Here is a 16,560-nt window from a genome sequence, read left to right as displayed (position 1 = left end):
TATAGTGCTTAATTTCTATATGGTTTAGATAAAGACAAATAAATGAAAAATTCAATGGAAGCAAAAACAAGCAATAAGAACATTGAATGCAAAGAAGTTCGTACAAACAATAGTTGAGGTGTATGATATTGAACTATAAGATGTATGGTGGTATTAAATATGCCTTAGAGTTGCCTATCACTTCCTCCTTAAAACCATAAGAAGTTCACTGATTCAGTGTGTGTTTGAAGTTCTTATTTTATGTACAATAAGGGAGCTGAGGGCGCAAACAATGAGAAAAATCGGGAGAGAAGTGAGAACAAGATAGTAAAAATTATTACATTGGGCCCAAAAATGCTATAATTAGGCGTAAACACTTGTTAAAAGATTGTGAATAAATACCTTCGTATTACATCAAAAATTATAAAGAGAATAGGAACTTAAGGAGTACCCGCAAGACCCAAAATTCTGTTGTTTGTTATCGAGAAATGTAAAATATTGAAGTGCTTTGAATTTGTGAAATCATAAAGCCCGCTTCTCGAAAGAACATCTACGTTGAAATGAATCCTTGTTTGACTATCATTTTAAGCTGTTATATCCAGAAGTGATGATATAATCCTTGAGATAAGAGGTAGTCACTCACCGGTACATACAGTTCATGCATTTAAGCCAGCCCAATTCTTGAAAGCAATAAGCGCTTCCATTTTTCTGAAATTCTTTTTTCTTAACCTGGCCACTTTGAGCTTTTTATGTTTCTCCATGAATGCTTGTTTGTATCTCCACTTATCAACAAATATTTTCATCTCTTTAGATTTCTCAACAACTTGCATCACAGCATCAAAGAAACCTCCCTTGACCATAGCATACAGGAATGCATCAACCAGATTTTGGTCGAATTTGATCCCCTTTGGTCCATCGGCTGATAATTTTCGTTTAACCTCATTCCACAGCATCATTACATCAAAATATTTCTCTGCCGAAACATATCCGTTGATCATGGACAAGTAAGTCTGATCATTTGGCTCAAATTGCAGGAATATCATCCTTCTGAAAGTTCTCCTTGCATCTTCTAATCTACCAGCTTTACAAAAAGCATGGATTATAGAATTCCAATCGTGAGTACCAACTTCAACGCGTGGATCCTCAACCACTTCATCTAAGAAAGCTGCCATCAACTCAGGTCGATTATTCTCCATCAAACCTGTCATTATAGTCAAGTAACTCCCTTTCAAATCAGTAATCCTCGCCTCTCTCATATCTCTAAACAGAGAAAACACCGACTGGAAGTCTTGACTGGACATTGACGTTTCTATCAGAGCATCATACGTTTCCACGTCCAACTGAAGACCTGAACTACTAATCTCCATCACCAATAAAGTAGCCTCGGCAGTTCGATTCTCTTTGCAGTAAGCCTTCAAGATCGGTACATAGACTCCAAGACCGACAGAGCCTCCCAAAGCATTCATTTCATCGAGAATACTGTGTGCTTTGTCTGATAATCCAATACTAACACATGCATTAACAATACCAAATCCTAAAGACTCGTCAACTTTGACATTTGAAGACTCAAACTTCTGAGCTTCAATAATCAAATTAGCCAAACCCTTGATATTTCCCATCTGAAGATACTCCTTAACCACTAAGCAAAAAGTATCTCTATCAAAACTCCAAACATCCTCCCCATCTCTATCATTCAGACTAGTGAGAAAACTCGACTCCACAGAAGCTAAATTACCAGACTTAACATAACCACTAATCAAATTAGAATAAAAACATTTATTGTTTTTCGAGTAACCAAAACTCGTCATCAAAACTTTTAACTCATCTATCTTATCTCCTAACCCTTTAAGTGCATATAAATAAGCAAGAAACCCAAAACTAAACTCATCAGGTTTAACACCGAGATTCGACATTATTCCAACAACTCTCTCAGCATCCGTTACCGATTCAAGGCAACAACAGCAAGCTTCAAGAGAAGCATTACAAGCAGCAACATCCGGCTTCATAAACTCCATCTTCTCACTCAAAGCAACCCTACAGTTCTCTTCAAAAACAGGCAAAAAAGCAGCAAGGTTATCATTGTTCCTGGCAATGTCAATAACCACACCACCCCACGAATCAAAAGGGATAAAAAACCTATTTTTAAACATTGTTTTAACAATTGCAAAAGCCGGGGCAGCAGTGTTGGCAGATTTCATGGAAACAAGCATGGTATGGATGGTATCGAAATGGAGCAAGTTCGGGTTTTTCTCAATGAGATAGATAGTGGATGCAAAAGCCCTTTTGAGATTGTGAATGTCGCCGAGGGAGGATAAGTGGGTAAGGAGGGAATTGGTGAGGGGTTTAGGTGGGAAGGAACGGTGGGTTGTGAGGGTTTTGAAGGATTTCCAAGCCTCATCGGTTTGAGAAGTGATGAGGGATTTGTGGAGAGTTGTTTGAAGAGATGAAAGTTGGTGAGGTGTGAGGGAGAGGGAGTGTGGTGGAGAAGTTGGGAGGTTTTGGGGTTGATCAAAATAGGGTTTTTTGAGGGAAAATAAACATGGTTGAAGGAAAGAGTAGAGAGTGGGAGTTTCGGGTGTGGAGGAGAATGATCGATATGGAACATTCAAATTGAAAAGCTTTTTGGCCATTATTGAATTCAAGCATGTTGCGTCTTCTTCGATCGTTGGTTTCAGGCTTCACTGTACTCAAATCGTGTTACAGCGTGTGCAATGTGGTTTCTGATTTTGCATTTCATTACGTTGCATGTGTATGAAATATCATGTCAGAGTGATTTAATCAACGAAGCTGGAATAGCTCAGTTGGTTAGAGCGTGTGGCTGTTAACCACAAGGTCGGAGGTTCAACCCCTCCTTCTAGCGTGTTTGACCTTTTTTTTTTCATGCTTATTTTTTACTTCTATAACGCACGCCTACCCACTCTTGCAACCACATTGACTTTAATACATTTCATAGTTTAAACATCTTTTTCTAAGTGACTTTTTCTCTTTTTCTAAATATTTTTTTAGTATGATTGGGAAAATGTAAAGAAAAAAAAAGAAAATTATCTAAAATATAAAGTTCCAGGGGAGTGTTTCCAATCGGAGATTCCGTAAATGATCGGTACACCGCATCATTATCAGTCATATGTTTTGTTAGATAGTCAGCAGAAACATTATCTTCTCTAAGAGTATGAAATACTTGATTTTGTCATTCCCTAGAGAGAAACTCTTTAATTTGTGAAGAATCGCGACATAATAATGTCAAATATTAACAAAATCTGAGATAAGCTTGATAGTAGAGTTGGAGTCAGAATAACACAACAGGTTTGATAGCGGATTTTTAAATCATCTGCAATTCATGATATAATGTCATGAGCTCAGCATGAAGGATATTGGAATAACTAATATTATCCGTGAAACCGTGAATCCAAGCATAATCACCATTTTGAATCCATCCACAAAAACCCGAGACATTGGGATTACCGAGGTTATTGTCATCAATATTCAAAATCATATAATTACCTTTGTGTGCATTCCACTTAATTGTTCTTGTTGGATGAGACAAATTATGCTTGAGACAATATTTAACTAATAGATTAGCATAATTCACTATAGTGTGTTTCAAAGTATATGAAAATACCACTTCACTCGTAAGACACATTTTATTCCTAGCGCGCCACAATCACCAGCAAACAGCCAAAAAAATAGAGTCACCATCGATGACATGTCTAATCCAATCATATAAATAATTCCCTTAAAAGAATAAGGGGTCCAAAAAGCCAATAGATTTCCAAAAATGAGTAGCAAATTCACGATCTCTCAGGTAATTTAGAGTCATCTTAGTGTCTTGATTGCATCTAAGTCCTAAGACTGAGATTCATCTGGAGCATACCACGATAACACAATATCAATTTCGTAGGAAATAACTTGTGTAAAATCGTCCAAAAGAAGAATTTCATCTTCTCAGGAGCAGGAACATGTCACACCCACTTTCAAGAGTTATTGTTTGTTGTATTCTGAACAAGTTCAAGTCTGTTGAGTTGGTTATAACCATCTCAAGCAATATAGATACCATCTAAATTGCCTTTCCATGTTAACCAATCAAGCACCAGAGAATTCAAACAAATGGAAAGCACTTTCAGGAGGTCACAAACAACTAGAGGAATATTTAGTATATAATGAATTTAAGTTCCAAGGCTCATCTAAATAAACATCATTCACTCTCATTTCAGATCAGGGATATCCACATAGAGAACATGTTTCGCTAAATTCCCGACCACATGCCAATTTGAAAATAAAAAAGATGAGTTCTCATTCCCCCAATCTAAATTCAAAGTCATCTTAAGAGCATATAAGGCTTTAATAATTACATTCCAAGTCAATGATCTCAGTTTCTTTTTCACATTATGGAACGTTTCTTCACTGATATACTTATGCTTTAAAATTTAGACCCATAGGGAATCACAATCTCGGTGGAGACCCCAAATCAGTTTATCTAACATAGAAGTATTAACCTCTCTTGCTTTCTGGATCTCAAGACCATCCAACTTTTGGGCTTAGTGATTTCATTCCCACCAACGAGATGCACACCAGAGTTAGAATCACATTTCCACAAAAAAAATCCTAGTTGTCATATCAATAAACTCACAAGTTGGATGAGGCAATCAAGCCACTTGCATATAATATTTTGGGATGGGTTCAGGACAAACCTTACTAGAGTCAAATGAGCAGTCTTGTTTAACAATTTAGATTGCCAAGATGCTAACCTCTGATTGATTTTCTCCTCTAGGAACTCAAATCCCTTGCGTTAAAGATGATCATGCAACATAGGGAAACTCAAGTACTTATCTAGAGTAAGAGTTCGCTTGATACCTATGTTGGAGACAATTAAATTCATTTTACTCCTCTTAGAGGTAGCGGAGAAGAACGCCTTTGATTTAGCAACATTCACTTTTAGGCTAGAAAACATGCAAAAAAGATTCAAGATATCATAAATGATCTCTTCCTGAGAATTAGAAACCTTCGGGAAAAAAGAACATCATCAACTAAAAAAATAAATTATTAGAACTTTCTTGTTTTCCATAACCGCCTAAGCATAATAAAGAATCGAATATTGAAAGACAACGCCGATTCAAGTTATCTTTGTCTTAATCCTATTTTTTAGGAGTCTTTATGCAAATAAATAGACTTTTAACAAATTTGGTTTGTTCCAGACAAATTTCTTGAGATCTTGTTGGACATTGTCGCATCCGCGAAAAACAACCGACGGGAAAAACAAAACAAACAGAGCCGCCACCGTGCGTTATTCATCCCAAAAGAGGGAAAGGAAACGCTCGAAGTAAACCTGGAAAGGAATTGGTCTTACGACCGGAGACTACAGGGTACGGGAGTCGGTTACGCAAGGGGAAGGTATTAGCACCCCTCACGTCCGTCGTACTCGACGGGATCCACGCTCAAGAGAATAGAATAAGGTTGCTGAATAATTGCTCAAAGAATGCACACACACTGGAATAAACAGGCGGAAGAGGATGGAGGAAGAGAACTCGGCAGGACGTTGCATCCTGGGCCTACGTAGTTTGTCAGAAACAAACATCAGAGTCGACGTAGTTCGGGGAAACGGGAAACGTGCTCGCTAGGATATCGCATCCTATGCCTACGTATCTCATCTGGAATGAGAATCAGAGCTACCGTAGTTCGGCTAACGCACGTCGAAATAAAACACAACACAGAGACGCTGAGACATCAGAAGAAACGCACAAACGGAAACAGACTGCCAATGGCTGGTCTTACGTCCGACTCCAAACAAAAGAAACCCAAACAAGAAATCGAATGCCAATCGCTGGACTTACGTCAGACTCCAAGCACACAAACACAAACACAGGAAACCGACTGCCAATTGCTGGACTTACGTCAGACTCCACACAAGCAAGAGGTTAACCAGACGCTGAGTCGTCAAAAACAACAAAAAAAGGTGAACAAACAAATTAACAGGGAGTCTGGTACTCGAGCCTGCTATCCGTTAAGCAAACACACACAAAAAAGGAAAAGGGTGCCCGGAGAGATCTCGCACGATCTCCTACCTACGTACCTCATCTGGTATGAGGATCAGGGCAACGTAGTTCCCCTTTACAGGGGAGAAATCTCTATCCTAACCAGAGACTGGGAAACGATAAACTAAAAGGGAGACTGACTCGAGCCTAATAGTTATCATGCAATCCACAATGGTCCTAGGTTGAGGTATCTAAACAGATCCTAACTCGCACAGGCAGCAAGTTGAAACAGCAGATAAACAGCAAACAAGCATTCACAAGAGAGCAAGCACACACACTATATGCAAACAAGTGGCTCACACAAGGCTAGGCTGTAGAAACAAGCCAACTGGAATGGGGTGTTTTTAGCTCTTAACCCTAACATTGAGAGTTAGGGTGAAGCAGATGAAATGGAGATGAGGGTTATGCCTCATAGCTCTTATCCCTGGCCTGGGAGAGCTTGAATCAACTAGAAAGTGTGGGAGTTCAGAATGTAGGAACTCTTCTCCACATGACTGACACAACAAGATCTTGGGTTCTTATTCAAAGTGCATCAACACATGGTGTGAGCACAGTGAATGACACAACTGAATAGCAGGGGATGGATTGCACATCCCTTTTATCTGCCAATTGCCTCTTAATAGGTCTTTACCTGCTTGACACAAAATTAAACATCCACAAACATTGCCTCTTAAGGAGGGCTTCAGACAGGTGCCTGCCAAAGTAACATGACAGGTCTTCCAGACTACATGAAGATCAAGGAATTATACCTAAGTGGTATGCCAACCACAAGCAAGCAAAGCAAATTTCAAATGAACTTAAAGCAACTTAGGTACCTGTGGAAACATCTAAACCAATCAGTACAACTTTCAGACAAACAGACAACAGTCAATAACAACAATCCCAATGTACAACACATAAGCCATAAGGCAAACTCAAATGAGTTATCATCAACCTACAAAACAGCAAGTGTTAGCAATCAAAAGCAAATATCAACATTCAAATGATGAAGCATCATCAACCATGGAACTTGGATGCTTAAACCTGAAATTCAAAGCTCACATGTAAGCAACAAACCACTAGGTCAAAGCCTAGGGTCAAAGGTGAAGAAAAAATTTAAAACAGGAGCTGAAATTCAACACAATGCAACTTCAAACACATATTAACATGTCCTAAAAAGGCTCACATCAAAATCATCAAGCAAGGCCATGTATCAAGCAAGAGAAGCCAAAGACAATTTCAAAGCTCATATATGATCATCATGAATGAAAATTCCACAACAAAACAGAAATGATTCAAATAAATCTGGAAAAATTCATGAACATTCAACACATCTAACATGATCATCATACAAAAAATCAGAAGCATCCAAGATCATTTGGCATGGAAATTAAATGGCACAAGTTGAACAATCAAATGTGTGACACAAATTGTCACACCATGTTAACACAAGCATAAAACAGAAATGGTACATGATAAAAATACCAAACCAAGCCTCAAACATCCAGCAATGTGTCTAGAATCAGCATGTAAAATTTCAAGTCCATTGGATTAAAATCAAGCATTTCATGATAGAAAGAGTAAGGCAAGGTCATAAATGTACATATGTTCACATAATCCAATACAATTCAAAATCCAGGAAGTGTAAAATCATGAAATAAACATAATAAAATTCCATACATTCCAAGGATCATTTTTCAAAAAATTGGGAGTGAATTGGATCATTTTTCAATTTACTATGATTTTTACAAGTTGATGAAAAAATGTGAAATAAAAATGGCATAGCATGGCAAAAGTGAAAAATAAATTCCAAAAAACGCCTGAAGCAGGAATCGAAGTGAGGACCATGGATCAAACAGGCCTGGGCGCGTGTTCTTCATGCTAGAACCCTAGGGAACCAGAGATGAAGATCTTCATCTTCTTCATGAAGATGATGATGACAAGATGAAGTTCATACCAAAATTTTCCGGAATTTCCAGAATTGCTCAGAATTTTACAAATTATATATCGTTGGAAAGCTCTTTCAATGTAGAATTCAAATATCATATTATCTAAGCCTAAATCTCCATGGATTTCCTGAATCGAAGCAAAGAAGTTTCTAGATCTAAACTTGAAATCATCATATCTCACTCAATTTTCATCCAAATTCCACGAAATTTATATCAGAATTCTCACCACAACAAGATCTACAAGATTATGTACATAAAACAGAGAATTAAGAGGTTCAAAAATTGACCTCTTGAAGAACAGAATCTTTGAAATGCACAATCCAAAGCTCTGCAATGATCCAAATCAACTCTAGAACACTTGTAGTGATGTTAGATGAAGAAATTGAAGCTTAGAAACGTGTAGATCTTGCTTAATTTGCATTTGCCATTGTTATGTTCTTGAGCTCCACATGCACAATTCTAGTCCAATCTTGAAGATCCAATGCTTGATCTATGCTAAATCCACACCAAGGAACAAGAATATGGAAGAAAATTGGTATGTTATGTGATGAAAATTTGAATTATGATTAGGAGAAAATTTTGGAGGGAAATGAAAACTAGATCTAGAAATGGTGAATTGTGATTAACCTCTTGAAATTCTGTTATGATTTAGTATATATACCACATGTTAATCATACTGAAAATGTTAATTAGCATTGGTTAATTTGGAATTAGCAAGAATAAGGTGCTTTGGCAAAATTTGAAAATTGGTGGTGCATGGAGTAATCCAACGTGAACAGTGCCAATGCATGATCAAAACAGAATTATGTATTGCATGGATCGATACAAAACTCGTATGTATCAATACATAGAACAATTTGCCTTGCATGGATCGATACATAACTCGTATGTATCAATACATAGAACAATTTGCCTTGCATGGATCGATACATAACTCGTATGTATCAATACATAGAACAATTTGCCTTGCATGGATCGATACATAACTCGTATGTATCAATACATAGAACAATTTGCCTTGCATGGATCGATACATAACTCGTATGTATCAATACATAGAACAATTTGCCTTGCATGGATCGATACATAACTCGTATGCACCAATACATAGAACAATTTGCCCATGCACACTTGGTGATGATTCGATCATAACTCCTCAACCATTCATCAGATTCTCATGATCTTGGACTTATTGGAAATGGGAGAGAAAGATCTTCAACTTTCATGTTGGACAAAATTTCATTTGAAGCATCTTTGATGTTGGAAAGTTGAGTTGAAGTTGGTCCAAAAACTTGCCATTTTTGGAAACTTTTCAAATTACATGTCACTTTCCATTTTTGGAAACTTTTGATATGGCTTCAAAATCTTCAAGGTAGATGTTTGACATGATGAATAACCTTCTTTGGGACATGAATGAGGTGTCTCAAACCCTTTCTCCATCTCCTAGCCCTCAGTTGACTTGCAGTTGACTTTTATGGGCCTTAGATGACTTGGTCATGCACTGTGGACTTTGAGCCTACAACACTTAATGAAATGGCTCCACAATGAAACCCTAGCTTATACAAGCTCAATAAAATCATATGATGATCTCCATCTCAATAAAGACCTCATCTCCTTGAAAAACCCTGACTGGTAGAATGCAATTGATTAGGGTTGACCAGAGGTCAAAACCCTAATCCCAAAGAACATGATCAGGCACAATGAACCCCTTGAGGATGATAAGACCATGATGATGGTGATATATCCTTGCCAACAAGATAATACTCAACCTCCTTGAGGAACCAATAAAACCCTAATTGAAACACAAACCCTCAGATGGCTAGTGATCAATCCATGAGACCCTCAAGCCTGAATTTCTCAACCTCTCTATCTTCCGAGACAGACTTAGGAGGATGCCTTGTTTATTTTCACATGATATGCAAAGATGCAATGACTAATGCCCTAAACACATGAAATGCAATATGCTAAGCTAGTCCAAGAAGAGGAGGGCAAATTTTGAGGTGTTACAGACATGTGACTTCATATATAAGGGGGGAGGTGAATTGTGTATTTCAGAAAAACCCGGGTTTTAAAAACTTTTCGAATCAAAATCAGAGTTTGAAAATGTTTTTAGAACAAATATATAATTAAGCAATGTAGAAATAAAATTGAAGAATATAAAATGACTATGGTATTAATCTCAAAATTGTCCTAATTAAATGCAACAACATTAACACCATAAACCCTGCTAAGAATCAGGTACATCACTCTCGAACAAAATACTTCGAGACTAGACAACACTTTATTATGGATCATGTGAAAAATGGGATTGTGTAATTGTGTTTTGTCTTCATCTAATCAACTGACAAATATTTTAACTAAACCTCTTCATGGAAAACATATTTTTTTATAAGAACTTAATTAGAAATCATTCATGCATTGATTAAACTACCTTATATGCCTCATCATCATTTTCATCATCGACATATTTAAAATGTATATCCATATCTTCAAGAGCATATCTCATATTATGCAGAAAAAACTCACAGTCATCGAACATTTTCAGTGTGATTGTACGAATACCATGAACTTTGCAAGCCTTATTATTTATAAGAGTCGAACAAATCCACCTTTTTTCACCTACAAAGCCTCAAAATATTTTTTCTTAGAAACATGTGATAGGAGCATCTTGTTTCCATAACCCAACTCTTATACGTCTTCAATCTTGTTACCCCTAGTGTGCCAACACTTTCATAACCATCTCAATCAGAGGTTACCACAATCTAAACATAATCACCCGTGCTCTCTCTTTCATGACAATCCTTCTTGAAGTGATCAGTTTTGAGACAAGCATATCATTTAAACTTTGACTTATAAAAAACTCTGGAATTAGATTTGGACTTTGACCTGGATCTTTTCCCCTTATAGTTTCCTTTACTCTTACTGTTTCATCTTGAGACACTTAATCCTTCACCACTATCATCAATTTTTGAATATTTTATCTTTGATAACTTCTTTGATCTCACGGTCGTTTAGACTTCATCCAAAATGATAGTATTTTTATTACCATAAATAATGACATCCTTAAAGTGCTTGAAGGATATGCGTAATCAGCTTATTAAAAATAGAGTCTTATCTTCATCATCAATTTTCACCTTAATAGTTTGCAAATTATCAATGATCTTGTAAAATTCTGTCAACTGCTCCACAATAGATTTATTCTCCATCTCCATCATACGAAAATAAAAAGAGTTGTCGTTTTAGACATAATTTGTGAGACAAATACTTGGTCATATACAATGATTCAATCTTGACGCATATCTCAACTTATGTCTTCTCCCTCGTGACTTTCCTCAAAACTTTATCTTTGAGGCACAACATAATGACATTATTGGCCTTATCCACCATTTTGATCTTCTCTAATTGTGTTAGGCTTGCAAGCATCAATGCTTGTTCCTTCAATGCTTCTACACATCTTTGTTGAATTAAGTTTGGTTGCATTTTCATGTTCCACAACTCAAAGTCGTTTGGAATCCATGGTGCTCACTTGTAAACATTGCCTATTTGTTCCACGTTGGACGCTTGTTGTAAAATTGAAAAGTTCAATCACACTAAGACATTTGATATGTGAAAAAAAGAATAATGGCAACCAACCAAATGACTTAAGTGCAATAAAAATATAAAATGCGGGAAGACAATTTTTTTTACCTAGTTCCATGAAATTGATCTACTCGGGGGGAAAACATTTATCCAATTCATTATACTTATAAATTGTTACAAGAGATTACAATAAATTAGAGTTCATAGTTCCAAAAAATAAACCTTATTTTTTTACCCCCAAGTGTTTCTCAATCTCTCTAATTCTCAATATATAAATCACACAAGCCCAATATATTTAAAGTGTTTCCCAAACCCATTTAATAATTTCAAAAGCTGCCAAACTCCAAAAATAAAATTCTATGAGTTTCTACCATTGCTTCTCAATGAGAATTTTACACCTTATGCAACAGGTACTAATAACAAGTGACATAAACCATATTTAAACTACCAAAACTTTAACAAACCAAAAAACACAGCCCATAACTGAACGAATTCGAGAACCGAATTAACCAAACCATATATGCACGAACCGCCACCCCATCGTGACGGTCAATCATCGCCCGATCAACATCCTTCTAGACCCAATATCTACGAACTACCGATTAACCACTGTACCACTTCGCCACTCACCTAAAAGGTGATAGTACCGAAATGTGTGTTTTCTTTGTTTTTCTCACTCAAAGTTTAAAGGCATATATCACAACAAAATCCTAGAAATCAAAACAACATTCAAATTCATACTAAACTAGAGCCTAAAAACAAAAACCTATTAAAATTCCCAAAATCTAAACCTTAAAAGCGTGTAAGAAAACATATTTTATAATAGATTGAAATATAATCATATTCAAAACTCTAAATAATTCATAAATCTAAAAAAACTAAATCTTAAAATTCAAAATAACCATCAATTTCTAAAACCAAAAAAATCAAAACATATTTACCTTAATAGGAACATATATTTTTCCTTTAGATGTAAATTATTTAGTCATTTCCAAAAGTCAAAACCTGTTACACTACGAAGTGATCACTTCTGTTTGTCTCGTAATCTAACTATTTCACTTCACTTCACTTCATGTTCTCTGCATCATGAAATCACTTTCACCTTCTTCTCCACCATTTTTCTCCTCCTTAACATTGGAAGAATGGAACGGTTCATCCCCCACTAAGCTCTCCAAGACTTTCACCATCAAAGCTTCTTCTTCCTCTTTCTCCATTCAAAGGTTCTTCTCCTTTCCCCTTTCCCCTTTTCCCCTTCACTATTCCATTCTTATTCTTCATCCTACACAGATCTGGTGCCCGCTTTACCCATGTCTGGAGACGATTTCTTCAAGCATTTGTTCCTGAGGCAAGCTTCTATATCATTATTTATAACTATCGTCCTATATTACTATCCCATTGCTGAAAGGCTTTCTCTTTCAGGGGTTTCCAAGCAGTGTTACTCCGGATTATGTTCCTTTTCAAATTTGGGATTTGTTACAGGTAACTGTTATAATCACAATCATGTTATCAGAACTATGTATTGTTATTGTTTATGAGTTAATTATAGATTGATTATTGCAGGGACTTTCAACATATATAAGGACCATGCTTTCTACCCAGGTAAGTCTTTTTTGCATTATATATGTAGTAATACAAAGCTTAGAATAGTGAATAGTTGTTGACAAATTCCCTTTCAGGCTCTCTTGAGTGCTATTGGAGTTGGTGAGAAATCAGCTACTGTCATTGGTGCCACTTTTCAGGTATCAATGTGTTTACTTGAACAATATGTAGCACCGATACTTTAGATTGGAGGCGTGTCTGGTGTTCAACACGAGTCTGTGTCAGTGTCAGAAACCGACACATGTGGTTACTTTCATTTTTCAAATTATTATTAATGTCCCAACGTGTGAGTATCATGTCTGGTGTTTGCATGGTGTCGGGCTTGGGGCTGTTTGTCTTTTTTGGTTTTATTTTGGTAAGTTGCTTTTAGTGTTTCTTAGGCTGCATTGTGTTGGTATTGAATGTTGAAACTATTTCCAGTGGTTTTTGAGAGATCTAACTGGCATGGTTGGAGGAATCTTATTCACGTTCTACCAGGTCTGTATCTCAAATGAAATTATAGTTCTTATTAATTTTGAAATGAAATATGCAGCAATAACTCTATGCGGGTTCAATCTCCACTCAAATGATTCTGAAAGCATGATTTATTAACTATATTTCTATTTATTGTATATGCTGCAGGGATCAAATCTTGATAGCAATGCAAAAATGTGGCGTCTGGTTGCAGATCTCATGAACGATCTTGGTAGATTATTTGACACTTTGTCTTTTTATAGAAGAAATTTGTGTAACCATGTTCTTTATGAAAATTTTCCTGTGATGTATAGGCATAGGCCAATAACAGTTTAACCGATTGAATGTTAGTTTCATAGTATATCAATTCAAGGACTGAGATTGGAAATGAATCTTGAGGCCTACATGTGCATCATTCCCCCCTTTCGACCAAACAACATAACACTATTTGGTCGTAAGGGGAGAATGATGCCGGAAGGCTTCAATATATCTTTTATTGATGCTACATTGTTATATTTGATCGTCTACATTGCAATCTTTGTATCTCATATCGATCTGTTAAGTTGTATGAACCGATTGCAGGTATGCTAATGGACCTCATTTCACCATTGTTTCCATCAGCTTTTGTTTTTATTGTTTGCTTAGGAAGCATATCAAGATCTTTCAGTAAGTTCCAACATTTCTTTAACTTCAAAAATAGATCTGTAACATAATTTATTAGTTAGTTTCTGTAATTTTTTACTTCTCTTTAGTTTCCATGTCAGTAATTTTGTAAGATAAGTTGATGTTACATTATAGACTAAACCATTTCCTAAGAATTAAAGCTGTTAAACAGAAATATATGCTTGGAATTATCCAAAATCAGGATACTCTTTTTCTTCTTTTATTTCCCGATTGATATCGTATTTGAATTTTTTTTAAATTAATATTTTGCTTCTTAAATCATGATTTTGAACTAGCCGGAGTTGCGAGTGGAGCCACTAGAGCAGCTTTGACTCAACATTTTGCTCTTCAGGATAATGCTGCAGATATATCTGCTAAGGTATAAATTGTATTAATATTAACTGTTTAGATTATCATTAAGTCTTTTATTTAGTAGGGCATTAAAAATAGAGATATTTTGATTTGTGAACATACATCAATAGGAAGGAAGTCAAGAAACTGTGGCTACGATGGTTGGCATGGCACTGGGAATGCTTGTTGCTCGCATTACTATTGGACATCCACTAGCAATTTGGTTTTCTTTTTTGTCTCTGACCCTGTTTCATATGTATGGTATGTTTTCAAATTGTAATTTGTTTTTATGCATTCCTTCGAGTTTTGGAATTGTGAAGAACATTAAAAGAAAATGAGGCTATATATTAAAAGCTTGTTTCAATGTAGCAAACTACCGAGCTGTTCGATGCTTGGCACTGAACTCACTAAACCCTGAAAGAAGCTCTATTCTTTTGCACCATTTCACCGAGACTGGCCAAGGTATTATCTGTTTCCATTTTTACGACTTATCTTTGATGTTAGAGTTAGCACCCTGTGAAAGAGAATGTTATTTCCAATTTAGAAACTAGCTTATTCTGTTCTCATTGTTTCTCTCTATATTAATGCCTGCTTCTAAACTTTTTGCCAGTTCTCTCCCCTAAACAGGTCTCTTCACTGGAGAATGTTTTACCGATACAACTAACTCCATGGAGTTCAAAGAAGGCTAATTCATTGGATACAAAAGTACGTTTAGGCACAAGAATTTCTTCATTCGATGAAATGGAAATGTGAGTTTCTAAAATTTAGTCCATGCCCTCGTCATAGATAACAAATTTCTTCTTTGAAATGCCATTCATAAAGCTTACTTAGAAAACTCTCTTTGTACAGTAAGGAGCATTTGCTTTCGGTAGCATCTTACTACACAAAAGGTTAATTTCTCAAAAAAAATTCAACTACTTGCTTTCCGCTTCTTACTTTAAGTCCTAAAACCTTATTTCGTTTTCTCGATGCTGTATTTAGCCAAGTACTTACTAGTGGAAAAGAAAGGAATCGTTAACGTTATTGTTCATAAAGATTCAAATGGCGCTGATATCCTAAAGTCCTTTATTCACGCTCTTGTCCTTGCAAATAATGCTTATAAAAGCAAATCTTTGCATTCAGACAGCCAAACATGGATGGAAAATCAGTATGAAGTATTTATTCAGAAGGTACATATTTGAATATGGATGGAAAACTAAGGCATCGTCTAAATAACTCGGTTATTGTAAGATTCTTTTGAAGAGTTTATCGAAACTGAGTCTGTTTGGTACAGGTCAAGTCATTAGGGTGGAAAACAGAACGGCTCCTATCGTCACCTATCATATGGAGAGCAAACTGGATACACCAATCAGCGGCTGAAAAAAACGATTAGGCGAAGAGGAAGCTAATGGAAGGACTCGATGGACTGAGTTATTTATGATTGTACAACATGTTTATGGTTTTATTGAAGTTCTGTCAAAATAGAGAAATTTGATCATGTAACTGTCAAAATACAAATTATATGCTTTAAAATAAAACAAACTTGTAATCACTGAGAGATGTGATATTTGATGAAAAGAAAAGTTGGAACTAGAAACTAGTCACGGTAACCACAAGTTCTATCAATGAAGATATGTATGAAATGATATAAAAGTTGTTGTATTAAAAGAAGACCAACTGAAACACTGAGGTTCCTGAAAAAAGTTTAAGATCAAATAGGACTATAACTCAATCAATTAGGAGTTATGATGTGTTTCCTAATCTAGTAATCACATAAGACGATTACTTAGTTAATAAGGTCACCACTGCAGAGTTAGAGCCAATTAATTTTAATAAAGCTTTAAAAGGTTTAGTATGGATGTCAACCATGAAACTCAAGAATATTGAGAAGAACAATAATGTGTGGAAATAACAATATAGAGATTGGACTATACATCAAGTAGATGTAAAATTTATCAGTTATTTCTTAATGCACCTTATATATTATAAGGGCACCACGT

General features: G+C 35.9%; 2 protein-coding genes and 1 non-coding gene across 4 annotated transcripts; 2 read left to right on the top strand and 1 right to left on the bottom strand.

The window, feature by feature from the left end:
* Window positions 1–55: 55 nt before the first annotated feature.
* On the bottom strand, window positions 56–2,699 carry LOC127119674 (pentatricopeptide repeat-containing protein At1g69290). Its single transcript, XM_051049968.1, has one exon. The coding sequence runs from the start codon at window positions 2,607–2,609 to the stop codon at window positions 636–638; it is 1,974 nt and encodes a 657-aa protein (XP_050905925.1). The 5' UTR covers window positions 2,610–2,699; the 3' UTR covers window positions 56–635.
* A 66-nt stretch (window positions 2,700–2,765) lies between these two features.
* TRNAN-GUU (transfer RNA asparagine (anticodon GUU)) lies at window positions 2,766–2,839 on the top strand. Its single transcript has one exon. It is a non-coding gene; the product is annotated as a tRNA-Asn (tRNA).
* A 9,657-nt stretch (window positions 2,840–12,496) lies between these two features.
* Window positions 12,497–16,170, top strand: LOC127119673 (protein root UVB sensitive 3). 2 transcript variants are annotated; one of them, XM_051049967.1, is made up of 15 exons: window positions 12,500–12,735; window positions 12,803–12,860; window positions 12,935–12,994; window positions 13,076–13,114; window positions 13,192–13,254; window positions 13,535–13,591; window positions 13,736–13,799; window positions 14,150–14,233; window positions 14,527–14,609; window positions 14,713–14,842; window positions 14,951–15,043; window positions 15,192–15,330; window positions 15,431–15,471; window positions 15,563–15,750; window positions 15,855–16,170. In XM_051049967.1, the coding sequence occupies exons 1-15, from the start codon at window positions 12,602–12,604 to the stop codon at window positions 15,951–15,953; spliced, it is 1,332 nt and encodes a 443-aa protein (XP_050905924.1). In that variant the 5' UTR covers window positions 12,500–12,601; the 3' UTR covers window positions 15,954–16,170. The 2 variants fall into 2 exon arrangements, 1 of the variants encoding a protein (XP_050905924.1); XR_007802906.1 differs by lacking the exon at window positions 15,855–16,170 and having other exon boundaries at window positions 12,497–12,735; window positions 15,209–15,330; window positions 15,563–15,747.
* Window positions 16,171–16,560: the final 390 nt, after the last annotated feature.

The sequence above is a fragment of the Lathyrus oleraceus genome, chromosome 2, assembly GCF_024323335.1.
Source record: "Lathyrus oleraceus cultivar Zhongwan6 chromosome 2, CAAS_Psat_ZW6_1.0, whole genome shotgun sequence".
In the NCBI taxonomy this organism is placed as follows: domain Eukaryota; kingdom Viridiplantae; phylum Streptophyta; class Magnoliopsida; order Fabales; family Fabaceae; genus Lathyrus; species Lathyrus oleraceus.
This window is presented reverse-complemented; position numbering and strand designations above follow the sequence as displayed.